Source organism: Lissotriton vulgaris, chromosome 6 (genome assembly GCF_964263255.1).
Source record: "Lissotriton vulgaris chromosome 6, aLisVul1.2, whole genome shotgun sequence".
In the NCBI taxonomy this organism is placed as follows: domain Eukaryota; kingdom Metazoa; phylum Chordata; class Amphibia; order Caudata; family Salamandridae; genus Lissotriton; species Lissotriton vulgaris.
This window is the reverse complement of record NC_141694.1, coordinates 583,073,292-583,089,735: the sequence shown is the minus strand read 5'-3', so window position 1 is coordinate 583,089,735 and position 16,444 is coordinate 583,073,292. Positions and strand designations below refer to the sequence as shown.

At 49.5% G+C, this 16,444-nt stretch overlaps 1 protein-coding gene across 12 annotated transcripts in view; it reads left to right on the top strand.

Moving 5' to 3' along the window:
* The window catches only part of SNX14 (sorting nexin 14), a 1,106,650-nt gene that overhangs the window by 914,669 nt on the left and 175,537 nt on the right, over positions 1-16,444 (top strand). For all 12 annotated transcript variants that reach the window (XM_086926583.1, XM_086926582.1, XM_086926579.1 and 9 more), the window contains one exon: positions 9,422-9,462. In XM_086926583.1, coding sequence (XP_086782709.1) covers positions 9,422-9,462 — 41 coding nt within the window. The remainder of the gene's footprint in view (positions 1-9,421; positions 9,463-16,444) is intronic.

Below are 16,444 nucleotides of genomic sequence, written 5' to 3'. Positions count from 1 at the left end.
ACCCTCACTCACCCTCACACCCCGCACCCTCTCACCCTCACACCCCCTCACCCTCACACCCCTCACTCTCACTCACAAACCCTCACCCCCTCCCCCAACCTCACACCCCCTCACCCCCTCATCCTCACACACCCTCACACTCACACACCCTCACCCACACACACCCTCACCCTCACACACCCTTACACCCCCTCACCCTTAAACCCCCTCACCCTTACACCCCCTCACCCTTACACCCCCTCACCCTCACACCCCCTCACCCTCACACCCCCTCACCCTACTCACCCTCAAACACACTCACACACCCTCACAAGCATATCATAACAAAACATAGCACAGCATAACAAAACACAGCATAGCATAGCATAACAAAAAAAAGCATAGGATAGCAAAACATAGCATACCAAAACAAAGCATAGGCTAGCAAAACAAAACATAGCATAGCAAAACACAACAAAGCATAGCATAACATAACAAAACACAACAAAACATAGCATAACAAAACAAAGCATAGCATAACATAACAAAGCATAGCAAAACAAAATATAGCATAGTATAACAAAACAGCATAGCATAACAAAACACAACAAACCTAGCAAAACAAAACATAGCATAACAAAACATAGCATAGCAAAACAACAAAACATAGCATAACATAACAAAACACAACAAAATGTAGCATACATAAAACATAGCATTGCAAAGCATAGCAAAACATAGCATTGCATAACAAGCACTGGCGTTGCCAATAGGTCTCGCAGTAGGAAAGTTGGAGCTATTACTATTGCAAATAACAATGCCTTTTATTTTTATTTTCATTTTAAAAACATAAAGGGCTTTGTCATTTACAAAACCAATAGCTCCAACGTTCCTACTGCGAGACCTATTGGCAACGCCAGTGCTTGTTTAGGTCAAGCCTGCCACAGCGCATGCACTCTCAGTTGCGAAAAAGATTGTTTTCTACCAGAGGCTTGGAGCCCACCCACTGCTTACTCTTGGTTGTCACTCTTATTTGCTGACTCACAATTGGCCAAGGAGTGCAGGGTGCACTTCCACTTCTTTCGTGTGGAGAATAGACCAAGTACTAATTGCTTCACATTGATTAGCATTCTAATTGGGAAAGGCAACAGTTCTCGCATAGGCAAGACCTATTGGCTTTGCCAGTGATTGTTTTCAATAACAGCTGTAAGTTTGAAATCACGTAAAACAGAGAACCTTAGAGCAGGTGGCTATCTGAAATATATGTACAAATAAATGAGGCTTCTACAAACACAACAGTTTTCGAAATACACTCTTTAGGTGCCTAGATATTAACCCTATGTAGGTATGAAGCAAGTGTGTTCCGTTAAAAGTCTAACAAAGATAACTACACCAGAGTACACATTTTAAATGCTGTACGCGTACACTGAGAAACAGATGCTGTCCTAATCAGCTAAAAACTATAAATATTCATCTAGCTATGGCCTGGGTGGGCATCTGTGAAATATGTTCTATGCATTTCATGTATTAGAGGAGTAACATATTTGTGCAAACCCAGAAGAGCTCAGAAATCTCATTCCTGCCAAAACTTCACATTGCAGATCAGAATTAAGAATGTGTTTTTGGTGGCCAAGATGGCGTCCGAGTAAGACGCTTTCTCGGGTCTCTCCGGCGCCGAACCGAACAAAGCTACTTACAGCACGATCCTGGTGTAGCTGCCCGGGTCCTGAAGGGTGGCGGAAGGGCCCCCAGCACAGCGGAGTGCGGCGGTGCCGCTAGAGGAGCGGTGTGACGCTGGGAACGCCTACCGGGATCCCTAGCCTTTGGGGCCTAAGAAGCACCGGCCTCCCGTGATCGGGGAGCCGGCTTGGTGACTGCGGCACTCGCGGTGCTTGGCGAGGCGCCGCCGGAACACATCCAGCGCCTGCCGGCGGTGGGAGCGGAGCTCCTGCCGGCAGGGAAACGTGCCTGGGCTTTGGAGCCTTGTCGCAGGGGACGGCGAGGACAGCCGGGAAGTAGCGGTGACTCCGGCGGCAGGACAGAGGAGGTGCGGTGAGAGCGCCGCGGAGCATCCGGACACGGCAGGCCACCGGCGGGTGGCGCAGTGCGGGGCCGGCGGAGAGGAGTGGAGCTACACGGGCCCATTACTGCTGGTGGAACGAGCGGTGCAGGGACGAGGACGGGGCCCAGCAGCGGTGTCGGCGGGGTGAGTGCCTCCCCAGGAAGGGCGGGAGCGGCCATACTGCCTGGGACGACGGGACCTGGCGCTACATACAACAGCTGCGGCGCTACTCTTGGCGGATAGCCGTGGGCTGGCTGGCCGTTTGAATTTGCCGCGTGGTGCCACGGCGACCTGCATCGAGATCCACGGCCCAGTGTAGGTGGTGGAGGGCCGTCTGGACCGCAGACCCCGCCAGGGGGACGGATTGCTGGGGCCGGACTGCTGCACTCTTGCACTTGGGAACGTCTGGGTACATCAGAGCCTGACGCGGTCCCATTATAGTTCCCTTCCTGGAGGCCACGACGTGGACGGCGCTGATTGCGGAGTGGAGGGTGCCTGCATTGCCCTACCTAGCCCTACCTCCTAATCACGCGCAGTTAGTTGTGGGGACCCCTACCCCCCCACGTGTGGGCCGCCTGCCTTGGATCTGCCTTCCGTTGAGCCCTGGACAGTGAGGGGGCACCGTTTGAGCTGCCTGGAGGGAAGCGTTGCGGCTCGCGGGCCCCACAGGCTCCCATAGCGTCTGCTACCTGTCGGATTGGGGTGGTCTGACCTCCCGGTCTGCGTGCCACCAGCCGAGATGGCCAACGTGTCGCGAAAGGGGGGTCGTCAGGGTAAGGAGGGTGCCTCCAAGTCCTCTCAGCAGCCGGCATCCCCGGGGGCCAGTAGCTCGCAGAAGGTATCGGACGACGAGGCGCCAGCTACTAAGGCCTTCATGACCGAACTGTTTGCATCCATCAAGGAGGATATTTCTGAGCTCCGGGCTCAATTGGCTTCTGACCTGAGGGAAGTGCGCAGGGACGTGGACGGCATTGGCGAGAGAGTGGCGACCCTGGAAGACCATGATCTGAGCATGGCTAACGATGTGCACCTGCTGCAACAAGATATCGTCCGCCTCACCGAACAGAATCTGGACCTGCAGTTGCATACGGAGGACTTGGAAAATCGTTCCAGGAGGAACAACATCCGCATCCGGGCGGTGCCATGGGATGGCGAGGCGGGAGACCTGCGTGGCTACGTCCGGGACTTGTTTTTACAGATTTTGGATGAGGAGGAGGTGACGGAGATCGAGATGGACAGAGTACACAGAGTTGGTCTGCCTAGGCGCGGTGGGGGTCCCCCTCCTGACATCCTCGTCTGTGTTCATGACTTCCAACTCAAGGAACGTATTCTCCGCAAGGCCAGGGCCATCTCGTCTTTGCAATTCAGGGGCCATGCCCCTCAGCTGTACCAGGACTTGGCAGCCTCCACCCTGCGGAAGAGGAGGGAGTTCCGCCCGGTGACTTCCTTCTTGAGAGAACGCAACATCTCCTATTCGTGGGGCCACCCCTTCAGGATCATTTTCCGATGGCAGAATCGGCTGGCACAGATTAACACTCTGCAGGTAGCAAAGGACCTCTTGGGTCTCCAGGATGACCCTCCTTCACAGGGAGCGACTGCTTCGCCGACTCGGAGACGTCATCGCTCGTCCTCTTGGCATAGGGTGGGAGCCTCCCCAGACCGGCGGCGGCCGGACCGCGCTTCTAGTCAGCAGGAAAGGGTCGACGCAGTGGCCTCGGTGGCCTCAGCCATGCTGGCGGATTCGCAACTCGGCTCTGGAGCGGCGTGATCCACCACGGATTTGACTTGACCAGGTTCGGCGCCGGAGGGACTTCGGAGTTCGGTCTGGGGTATGGATGTACTTTTTGGGGAGACACCCCGGACCATGGCCGAAGGGGTTGATCCTTTGGCACCCCTGCTCCGCTTCCAGTTGGGAAGACCTCTCCGGAACCTTGGACTACTGGACTTGATGAGTATTCTGTTTCTCCTTTATGATTTCCAATCCTGTTGTTTGTTGTTCCCTTCCTTATGGGTAAGGTTTGGTGTTGGGGAGGATGGGGGTTCGGGGGCGGGGAGGCTCCATGACTTGCGCTATGCTTGGTTTACTTGTCTGTTGGGGTGGGGTTGGACTGGGGGTTGTTGGGGTCGATGGGGGGGGACCCGTGACGGGGGGCTGAAGGGGATGTTTGTGGTGTGTCTGCGGCTAAGTGCGTACTCTACTGTTGGAACTATTGTGCTGCGAATGATCGGGAAACTGCTAGGTGTCTGTTGCCTGAGGGCGGGGCTGAACGAGGGATGGATGGCACTTGGCACACTGAGAGCGACTTTTGGGGTGTATTTCCGTCATGCCGCTTAGTATAGGGACGTGGAATGTTAAGGGCTTGAATTCGCCACAGAAACGGCAGAGAGTACTGAAGTATGTGATGGATCATCAACTTGATGTGGTTGGACTGCAAGAAACCCACTTGGCTCGGAAGGATGAGTTGAGGCTCCGCCATAGGGCATACCCCATTGTGTACAGGTCCTCCGCAGCTACGAAGCACCGGGGGGTGGCGCTTCTGTTCAGAGCTTCGTTGCAGTTTCAACCGGTAGAGGTCCGACACGACAAGGAGGGCCGTTGGCTGATGGTTAAGGGGCACATTCAGGGCAGGCTGTGTACGTTTGTGGTGGTGTATATGCCCAATGCGGGTCAGAACAAGTATTTGCAAGAATTGCTGGTGAAGATTGGGGACTTTGCGGGGGGACACTTATTCGTGCTGGGAGACTTTAATCTGGTGTGGGACAGGGACCTCGATAGCTCAGGGGGTCGTAGGGCGGACACGGGGGTCTTTTCGGAGGCCACGCAGCAGGGGGTGGGGGAGTTGGGTCTAGCAGACGGATGGCGCTTTTTCCACCCTTCCATGAAAGACTACACATTCTTTTCACACGTACACCACTCTTACTCCCGCTTGGATTACATTTTTCTTAGCCAGTCTCTACGGGGGAACATACTGGATGCCGCCATTCTCCCGATCTCGGTGTCGGACCACGGTCTCTTGGTGCTCACTCTTCGTTGGTCGCCACCCGACACCGCGAACCGAAAGTGGTACTTCCCGGCGTCGGTGGTTAGGGACGAGGTTTCTAACCAGGCCTTGCGCCTGGCCATCCGCGAATTTTTCGACTGCAATCCACCGTCGGATACCTCTCTGACGACTACGTGGGACGCCTTTAAGGCGACGATCAGGGGAACATGCTTGGGCCTCAATTCACAACTTAATACCCTGCGTAGAAAGGAACGGGACGCACTGGAAGCCGAGGTGCTTGAACTCGAGAGGGCTCATAAGCTCAATCCCTCGAGGGTGACCCTACGTCCACTTACGGCGGTTAGGGGCAAACTCAAGGCACATTATGCGAATAGGGCCGAACTTACTCTCTTGCGCCTAGGGCGGCATTCGTACTCTAGTGGCAACAAGGTTGGCAGACACTTAGCCCGGCAATTGCGGGACAAGAGGGAACGAGAATACATAGGGGGGATCAGAGACTCCACAGGTGCTCTTTGTCATAGTGACGGGGCGAAGGCGGACATATTTGGCCGCTTTTATGCCGATCTGTATAAGGGCGAGGAGCTGGATGCGACAGCACAGCGGGAGTTCTTGCAGCGCTTACCGCTTCCGCAAGTCTCCAGGGTGTGGAATGATTTGTTAGAGGCTCCGATCACGAGGGAGGAAGTCCTCTCAGCCATCCAAAAGCTGAAATTGCATAAAGCCCCCGGCCCGGATGGGTACACTGCTGTCTTCTATAAAACCTTCGCGACTGAGGTGTGTGATTTTTTAGTGGCCCTCTTCAACGACATGGCTGCGTCCGGAGTGAATGCCGGGACTTTGGCGGAGGCGGTGATAACGGTCCTGCCGAAGCCGGGGAAGGATCCTGAGCTCTGTTCATCCTTTCGCCCCATAGCCTTACTTAATATCGACGCGAAGTTGTATTCAGCGATCCTAGCAAGTCGTCTTCAGGACTTGTTACCGGCGATTGTTCATCCGGATCAGTCCGGATTTATCAAAGGCCGCCAGACGCACGACAATACGCGCAGGGTGATTCATCTCATCGAGAAGGCGAACAGGTTCCGCATTCCTGCGGTATTGGTGGGCCTGGATGCGGAGAAGGCCTTCGATCGTGTCGACTGGAGCTTTCTCTTTCACACGATGCAGGCGTTTGGGTTCTCCGACAGATTCCTCACTATGGTGAGGGCTAATTTCTGTAGCCCCCGATCGAGGGTGGCGGTGAACGGACACCTGTCGGCATTCTTCCAGCACTCACGAGGTACCAGACAGGGATGCCCCCTCTCTCCCTTATTGTTTGCGCTCAGCATTGAACCCTTGGCGATGGCGGTCCGGGAGCATGAGGGGGTGAAGGGCATTCCATTCACTGGGGAGCAGCACAAGATCTCTCTCTTTGCAGATGATGTTCTACTATCGGTGGCTGACCCCGCTAATTCTCTCCCATGCGTACGGGATATATTGCTGGCCTTCGAGGGAGTGGCCGGCTTTAAGGTGAACTACGGCAAATCTTACGTCCTGAATTTAACCTTATCACAAGCCGACGTTGCCCAGGTTAAAACATCGACGCCACTGGCCTGGGCCTCGGGCTCGATACTTTACTTAGGAATCCACCTCACTCCTACGGTGGGGGGCTTATTTGCAGCCAACTTCCCACCCCTGCTGGCCAAGACGCGGGCTGAACTGGAGAAGTGGAAGCCCAAATTCCTGTCGTGGCTCGGTAGGGTACATGCCATTAAAATGGTCCTTCTCCCCAAATACTTGTATCTTTTTCAGGGCCTACCGATTCCATTGAGCACTTCATTTTTTAGACAGCTCCGGACATTGATCTTGAAATTTATCTGGCAGGGAGGTCGGGCTCGGCTGTCGTTTACACTCTTGCGACGGCTGCGAGATGACGGGGGGGTCGGCCTCCCCGATCTACATCTCTACTATAAAGCTGCCCAACTGAGAGTCATGGTAGAATGGTCACAGCAATTTTCCGACAAACATTGGTTGCATATGGACCGGAGCGTGACTGGCCGGTCCATTTGGGATCTGGCCTGGAAACCCAGGCGCGATCGCCCGGTGAACGCGTACATTAGTACGCCCACAGGGACCACACTGAAAGTATGGGACTCCCTGGCGGGGGACGAGCGATGGACGACCTTTCCGTCTCCATTCACTCCGTTACACCTTAATCCGGCGTTCCCGCCGGCACTAGCCGAGGGCCCCTTTGACGCATGGAGGGAGGGGGGGTGCCGAGCACTGCTCCATCTGTTCCACGGCTCTGAACCCCTGACATTTGAGAATTGCATGCGAGATTACCAAGTGCTGCCAACCGAAAAATATAGGCATTTACAGCTGCTCCACTGGGCCACATCGCCGGGAGTTCGGGAGGCTGCCACGAGGCCTCCTTCTGAATTTGAGGCCTTTCTGCTGAAAACATCTACCATGAAGGGGGCTATCTCCTTTCTATACCGTTTGTTGCTTCGATCAGCCCTTTCCCCTAGACCGCGCTACATGGAACAATGGGAGGAGATGGTGGGGAGGGACATTACCGACGGAGAATGGACGGCGTTGTGGAAGGACATGACGCAATTTAACCACTCAATTCTCCTGCGGGAGGCTCATTTGAAGACACTCACGCAATGGTATATGGTCCCCGCCCGACTTCGACGTATCTACCCGGCCGTTTCGGATAGATGTTGGAGGGGGTGTGGGCTACTGGGGGACTTCCGCCATATTTGGTGGGATTGCCCGATCATCAAACCCTTTTGGGACGAGATTTTATCCCATATCAAAGATATTTTGCAGTATCCCATCGATAATTCTTTGGCTTTCGTACTCCTGGGCCTGAGGGATCCTGGCCTCGAGCATCAGACTCGCGCGGACAAGAAGATTCTATGGCTTTGCCTTGGCGCTGCCAAGCTCACACTGGCGGCGGCCTGGAAACGCAAGGAGGCACCGGCGATCTCACTTTGGCACGCTAGGCTGTGGAGGCTCCTGAGTCTTGAGAGAATGGCGGACATCTTCCTAGGCAACTACAAAAACTTTAAGCACATATGGGGTCCCCTGGTGTCCTTCCTTTCTGCTGGTTTACCCTCGGCAGTGTGCCCGGCATAGTTGAGGACCCTACATTTGTTTCAGTTCTAAGTATGAGTGTTGCATGAGTGAGGGGTGAATGAGGCACCGTCACGGGTGGGAAGGGGGGGGGGAGGTGGGAGGGAAGTTGAGTTTAGGTTCCGCTGTTGGGACATTTGTGCCGCTGGGACGAGGCTTAGTTACACGGCTTTGGGACTTTGGAATTTCTACCGGCTGGACCAGAAGTATTCCCCGCATTGGGGTTACTTAAGAGACTACGTCCCTCCTGCAGATGCTGGAGCTTGGACTCTACTTGCTTCTCTTGCATTGCATTATTGCCTCGTCTTGCTTTATTGCTTCCCACTGTGTGGGATCATCTATGCACCCGATGCGGTACCTTTGTTTACTGTTTTTTCTCTGTGTATTGCAAAATAAAAATTTTACAAAAAAAAAAAAAGAATGTGTTTTTCATGACAGAAAAACTTCACTGTGTGGCAAAGTTATCCAAGCCTCAAGCCCTTTAAATCAATGCTTCCCAAACTTTTTGGAACCACGACCCACTTTTTATTATGACGAGCTTTAATAGGCATGAGGTGGGCCATTTTTTAATCTAATAAAGCAATGTGTGGTAGCGCATTATCATTTGCAGAAAGCAAATTTTCTATTGAAATGGTCTCTACATTTGCACAGGCGTACAGTTTTACTGTTAAAACAGTAGTGCACACAAATGATACTGTGTGGAAACCGTGTTTCAGTGAATATGTATTATTTGAGCATCACCAAGTAAAATGTCTTAATTTGTTCTAATGCTAATAAAATATTTGTTTCCATCACACTTCCGGATTACAAACAAAAATGTGCTTCATTTTGCTTTCCGAACTGTTGAATGTGCACAGTTAATTTACAAGTATTACATTCGTTTTCCTTTCACACTCGCTCCCTGTACCCCGGGAGGAATGTCACATAATTCACTTTACTTTTCATTCTCTGACTACAAAGTGAGAGTAGTTCCTAAAAAACAGCCCTCTGTTAAAAAATAAGAAGCACAAGACATAGCCTGACGTTTGACACAATAAATACAGAATTTAAAGGCATCTTTATTTATTGCCTGGACTTTGCCGACCCACCAGTAGGTCGTCACTCACCGTTTGGTGCTTTAAATTATACAGGTATCGTCTAATGTAAATTCTTGCTATTGAAATAATGACAAACGTGTATAGTGTTGTGATTATGGACTTTGACTTGAGGTGTGTTTTCTGCATCTGGCTGTCTATAAATATGTGTCTCTTTTTCTCAATTGCAGGGAAAATGATAAAGTCTGTTCCAGGAAAGCTAATGAAAGAGGTCAGTAGATATGCTGAAATGCCTCATGGATTGATTTGTGCACTGTTTGGATATTTCTTTTCTGTTGCTTCGCTTGTCCAGTAGTTATGAAGTCCCCTCAGTTAAAATTCTTGTAGGGAATACCGCACTATTTTAAACAAAATGTGCTTCATGCAGGAGTTTCCAGCCGTCTGTTTGTAGTTTGTTTGTACTAGATCCAATTAAGGCTCGACTGTTTTCTGAAGTGTGTGGCAATGCGTCCAACTAACTAAAACCAGTTGCAGCAATAACTAGTTCAAGATGCCAAAGGAATAAACTGGAATAATCTTCATAGGATGACATTGAATATTGTTTTTGATTTTATTTTATTTAGTGAGCTTCAGATAAAATACATTAGCATTCGTACATCGGTCTTAACATCTGAAATATACAACTTATTGTGACATCATTTTACGTTGAGTATTTTCACACTTAATTTATATATAGCAGTTTGCACATTTCAGAGTCTAATTAATTCAGTGCTCCCAGGTTCTGTCAAATCTTATTTTCAAACCCGTTTCTTTTGAATATACATAAGTATAACCAGTGTATTTCAGTGTTTTGTTTTTAAAGTTAAAACGTTATGTTGTCACTGACATTTTCATCCAACTATAAAGTCACTTTAACCTTTTGTTTTTTTTCAGTCAGAATGTAGTTAGGTCTGAGTTTCCTTAGGAACATTGTTTATTGTTTTACTAATACCCTTTGCACAGTTTGACGAAACTACATAAAATTCGCCCAAAAATCCTTTATCCACCTCATCTCCTTTCTGGAAAGTTTTGGCATAGGTCTTTTAAAAAACAATGGTAGAACAGAATTATACAAGATCTGGCAAAAGGCTAGATCGTTACTCAGGAAGTGTGCTTTTTGTGATTTAGTGTAAATCTGTTCAGCTACTTTTAAGGTCCAAATGTTCGTGCTACGTGGATGGTTGGTCCCACTTGAACAGTGGTACCGTAAATAAAAAATAGATCAGTCTGATTGGTAAATAGGGCTTTTTCCCGGTCTGCTGATTAGGTACGGTCCTGCGGTACCTAGGAATCTGATTGGTAGGCCACCAACAGAAACATTGCAGCCACAATTACAGGACACAGAGGCAGTCCTTGTGAGGACTGGGGTGTATTATATGGTATGGTTGTGCGACCATGTAATATTTATTTATTTATTTATTTTAACAATTTATAAAGCGTGCAAATACCCGTAGGTGTCTCGGCGCTATGTACTGGAAGGATAAGCAGAAAGGGGGATAAAGCCTATTGCTTGAAGAGCCACGTTTTTATTTGTTTTCTGAATGATAGCAGTGTGGGACTGGCCTTAATCTGCAGGGGGAGAGGGTTCCACAATATATATGTAGCCACTAGGAAGCTTCTGTCACCCCAGTGGACTTTCTTCGACGATCAGAAGGTTGGCATCTGTTGAGCGAAGAGATCTATTGGGTGCATAAGCCAAGAAAGCTTTCTTCAAGAATTCTGGTCCTGTATTGTGAATTGCGATATAGGCAATGCAGAGAGCCTTAAACTTTGTTGTGCTTTTTACAGTCAGCCAGTGAAGCTGTCGCACCACATTGGAGATGGGTTTAAACTTCGGGGTACCTGTTAGCTTCATAGCGGCTGCCTTCTGTACCCACTGCAGCCTACCCAGCACCCTTTCTTGGGCATTGATTAACAGGCTATTGCAGTAGTCAACCTTGGACATAGGACCAAAGCACAGATTAAAGTTCTCCTGGGGCTGACTGGGATGAAAGATAACAATTTCTTGATCATCTTTAGCTGATAAAAGGACGAGGAAACCACTGTGTTGACATGATGTATGAAGGATAGTCTATCATCAAAAATTACACCCAAGTTTCTAGCTTTCTTGATGGGGATAGGTGGTAATCCCAGCTCAGTTAGCCACCAGGTCGGAGACCATCCCGTGGCAAGATTTCCGAGGACCATTAGCTCTGACCCGGCTGAGTTCAATTTAAGACAGTGATTAGACATCCAGGTACTAATGGCCAACATACCATCATGTAAACTAGCCGAAATTGCGTCTCCATTCTTATGTACGGCAAGCACCAGTTGTGTATCTTCTTCATATGATGTGAGACCACATCCCGAAAGATTTGATTACTCATGCTAAGTCCGTCTCGTACATGTTGAACAGAGTTAGACTTAGCGACGATCCTTGCGGAACACCACATGGGAGTGAAAAAACTGGTGAATTGAAGTCACCCGGATTAACTGGCTGGGTACGATTAGATAAAAAAAGAGGACAGAAGGGCTTTAACCTTGTGGCCAATGCCAATGGCAGAGACACAATTGATCAGCATAGCGTGATCAACCGTATCAAAGGCTGCCGATGGATCCAGTGCTGAGTCACCTCCTCTATCAAGCACAAACCTAATTTCATCCAACGCTTTAATGAGTGCAGTTTCAGTGCTATGGCCTTTCCTGAAGTCAAACTTCGTGTCATCTAACAGCTTGTTTTCCTCAATAAATTGCGCCAACTGAGTATTCATGGCCTTTTCAATAAGTTTAGCTGGAAAAGAGAGACGCACAATTGGCCGATAATTTTTGGTCTCTCCTGGATCAAGATTGTTTTTTTTTTAATAGTAGAAGGATAATGGCCTTTTTCCATAGTGAGGGATAGGTGCCTGAACAGTACATAGAATTACAGATACTCGCTAGGTTGGAACCTAGTAGGTCAAGGATCAAATTTAGGACTGAAGGGGGGCATGGATTAGACTGGGAGCCTGATTTGACCGTGTTAGCCAGATTCGAGATCTGTTCCACTGAAACTGACATAAAGTTGGAGTTGTCTCCACTCTTGCTATTAACAGCCAACTGATTCCCGCCTTTGCGGAGGCAGTGAAGTTGGAATAGATTTGCCCCCCTTGTCTTGAAAATAGCTGGCTAACAAATCGCAGAGTGATTGAGATGCCCAGTTAGTGGAGTTGACCGCTGGCCCTGCCAGCTTCGAAACTACCTGATATAGCTGTTTAGAGGAGTCTTGTGCTGTTTCTATTTTTTTGGTATTGTAGTTGCTTTTTTCTGTTGTTATAAGATGTTTATATTTTGTCAATGCCACCGTATAGCAAGATTTCTTCTGATTGTCATATTCTTGGTGCCATCGCCTTTCTTGTTTCCTACAGCGTTGTTTCTCCATTTTCAATGCCTCAGAGAACTAAAGAGGGAGCCGTTCTGTTTTTGGAGGCTGTTTTGAATGGTACTAGTCTATTGAAAGCATTTTGGAGCCATTCTGTATACTTTGTAGAGGCCAGTTCTGGGTCAGGAACATCTTCAGGTTGGGTGTCCATTAGATGCTGTTTAAAACGAGCCTGATCTATGCCACTCCAAGCCTTAAACCGCTTGGGGGGAGTTAGGCTGGAGTATACGGGGGTAGGTAGGATTTTGTTTATTGAAATATGCTCATTATTCGTGAACAGTCCATCCTATACACTCGCAAAACGATCTTGGGTCCAGTCAGGCTAGTTTGCAAAACCTTTAGCTAAACCCTGGGTAGCTGTGGCTTCGAGCGCAAGGCTTACACAAAGGAACTAGTGTACAGCATTTAGAAGTATCAAACAACAAAATAAGGTCATACAACATTAAAGAAGCCAGACTCAGATTTATCAAAATAGATAATATTTTAAGGACTTTTTAGAGTCCAAGATGTACAAAATCCATCAGAAGGTTCTGGAGACATAGAGTTTTCAAGGAATGGTACATTTCAGTACTTTTAGTCACAACCACAAACAAGCATTGGTAACTATAAAGTTTGGACATTTTTGAAAAGTTTGAAAGAGTTGGGTTTGGCTAATCTTGCCTGACTAGTGCAAACATATCCAGCAGGGAGAAGGTCAGAGGGCCACTATGGAGTATTTGAATAGTTATCTGGACACCAAAGCGTTCTTCAGTCCAGTTCTGAACTTTACATCACGACCGCCATAGACTTTAATGGAATGTTCCTGATTCTGGGGATTCAGGAGATGGAGGATGTTTAAAGATGCTCTGGGTGCTGTACAGTCGATGGGGGTGTCCTTGCAGTTACATCTCGGTCCATGGGTCAGGTGGGGTGACTTTTGCCACAGATGTCTGGGTCCCTCAAAATCCTCTTTGAGCCAGTAGATGGCTAGGTTCTGCTGGGCTACCGGTCTCCATTCACAGCGGGTCCAGTGGTATACCTTGGTTGACACAAGTGCACCGTTCGGCGGCCATTCAGGACTCGTACGACTCTCCCTGGTCCTGTAGACCCTGGTGCAACTTTTGGCCATCGAGAATCAGTGTCTTGGTGTGCCCAGCTGCGGTTCTCCATAAATGGCTACTGACTTGCCAAGTTGGACTACTTCAGCTTTCATGACCCTGGTAATAGTTCCAGGGGTCAGCTGTCTGACACTTGGATTGACTTCTTTGGTCTGGGGCTTAGGCATTACTTTCCCTCAAGCCAAATGCCACAGCCTGAGTCCTCTCTTCGCTAGGTGCGTCTGGTGTAATCCAGCAGACAGCGCAGGCTCTCTTTATCAAGCCCAGGGGTCAGTAGGGCTTTCCTTCCTTGGAATGGAATGGAATGGAATGAGGATTTGTAAAGCGCGATGGCTACCCGGAGGCGTCCCAGCGCTGTAGGCAGACTGAAGGGTTGTGCTATAGGGATGGGAGTGCGGGAGGCAGAGGAACAGGTTAAGTGTGGGATTTATTGAAGAGCCAAGTTTTTAAGAGTTTTCGAAAGGTGAGCAGGTTGGGTTCTGACCTAATTGCGAGGGGAAGAGAATTCCAGATCCTGGCTAGGTTGTAGGCAAGCGAGCGGCCTCCACATCTGGCTCTTCTGATGCGGGGTACGGAGGTTAGGTAGGAGGTCGCGGATCTGAGGGCTCGGGAAAGACAGTAGGCTTCCACCAAGCGGTGATTTATGGTGGGGTCTGTTCCCCAGTAGGATCGGTGTGCAACGCACATGCTCTTGAATTCTACTCTGGCTTTCACAGGGAGCCAGTGAAGGTCCTTCAATCTGGCTGTAACTGGGGATCGGCGAGGAAGGTTCAAGAGGATTCTTGCCGCACAGTTTTGAATGACTTGTAGTTTGGACAGTGTGGACTGTGGAGCGCCTAGATATAGAGCGTTACCGCAGTCGAGGAGCGACAGGATTAGTCCTTGGACCATGATCCGTCTGGAGTGAAACGGGAGAAGGGGAAGAATCTTGCGGAGCAATCTCATCAGTCCAAAACAGATCGCGGCTAGTTTGGTGGCTTGGTAGTTGAAGGTGAGATTGTGGTCGAGCCAGATCCCAAGGCTCTTAATTTGATCCTTAGGTTGTGGGGGGCTGCCTATACAGAGGGGCCAGATGGTGTCAATGGATTTCGGGATGTTATTTCCAAGGAGCATCACCTCTGTTTTGTCTCCGTTAAGTTTTAGATGGGAGGCCGACATCCAGGACGCCACAGCTTTCAGGCAATTGTGTAAGCTGTGGTTGGGGTTGAGAGAAGGGTCCAGAGCTACCACCAGCTGAGTGTCGTCCGCGTAGGTGACAATTTTTACCCCGAAAGGGCGGACGACATCAGCTAGGGGGCTAAGGTAAACATTAAAAAGGGTAGGACTCAGGGAGGAGCCCTGAGGTACTCCACAGTTAAGAGGTTTACTAGAGGAGGTAAACTCCTTTTCGAATACCTGGAAGGATCTGTCTGAGAGGAATTATTCTAACCAGGTAAGTGCTATGCCTGACACTCCGGTCATACTGAGGCGATGAAGTAGGATGCTGTGATTTACGGTGTCGAAGGCCGCACTCAGGTCAAGTAGGACTATGGCCGTAGAACCGCCACCGTCCAAGATCCTTCTTGCCTCCTCCGTCACTGCAATCAGGGCAGTCTCAGTTCCATGACGGGGTCTGAAGCCAGTCTGGGTGGGGTCCAGTTTGTTATTGGATTCTAGAAAGTCTGTCAGGACTGAATTGACATGTTTTTCCAGAATTTTACTGAGCCAGGGTAGAAGGGATATAGGCCGGTAGTTAGAGGGGTTAGAATGGTCGAGGGTAGGTTTCTTTAGTAGCGCTTTGACCATAGCTTTATTCCATAAGGGTGGGACAATGCCTGTGTCAAGGGAGGAGTTGAGCAGGTCTTGAATGGTAGGTGATATCTGGCTAGTTATTTGGGTGAGAGCCCTAGGAGGAGCTGGGTCGGTCGGGGATCCAGATTTGACCATTCTCATGTATTTTTCCAGTTTGGTTTTGTCCAAAGCTGGGAAGTTGTTGAGAACGCTGGATGGGGCTACTAAAGGGTCAGTGTTAGTGGGGTCTCTAGGCGTGGTGGCTGTGTGAGGGAAGGAGGAGTTGATCAATTCAATTTTGTGATGAAAGAATTCCGCAGTTTCCTCGCAGTGGGTCTGGGTGTTATTGTGGACTTTAGAAGTCTCAGGGAGTCGCAGGAGGGATTTGGCTATACGGTAAATCTCCTTAGGTTTGGACGCAGCATTGTCAATTTTTTGTTCATAAAAAGTGGCCTGAGCTCGTCGGATGTCTGCTTTATAATTTTTAATAGCTGCTCTGTAACTGACTTTGTCTGCTGAGCAGTAGTCAAGGCGCCATTTGCTTTCCATTTGCTTGCAGGCGCGTTTGGCCTTCCGTAGGTCGTCTGTGTACCATGGGGCTGTAGGGGTTGCCCCGCTTGGGACGGAGACTTTTCATAGGGAGTACCAGGTTTAAAGAGTTGGTAATCCACCTGTTGTAGTTATCGTTCCCCTGAATAGGATTCAATGCGTTGGAGGATTTACTTTGTAAAGTAGTTTGCCATTCGGATAGAGGGATTTTTTGCCAATTCCGTTACAGCAGAGTTGTCGGGAGCTTTGGAGGGGGGAGATGGGGGGGGGGGGGGGGGTCCAGGTGAAGGGGATAAGAAAATGGTCAGACCATGGTAGCATTAGGTGGATTGCCATAGAATGTTTGGGAAGTGAACGGCAGTTGAGCAGGAGCATAGAGAATGTTTTTGGTTTCATAGGGG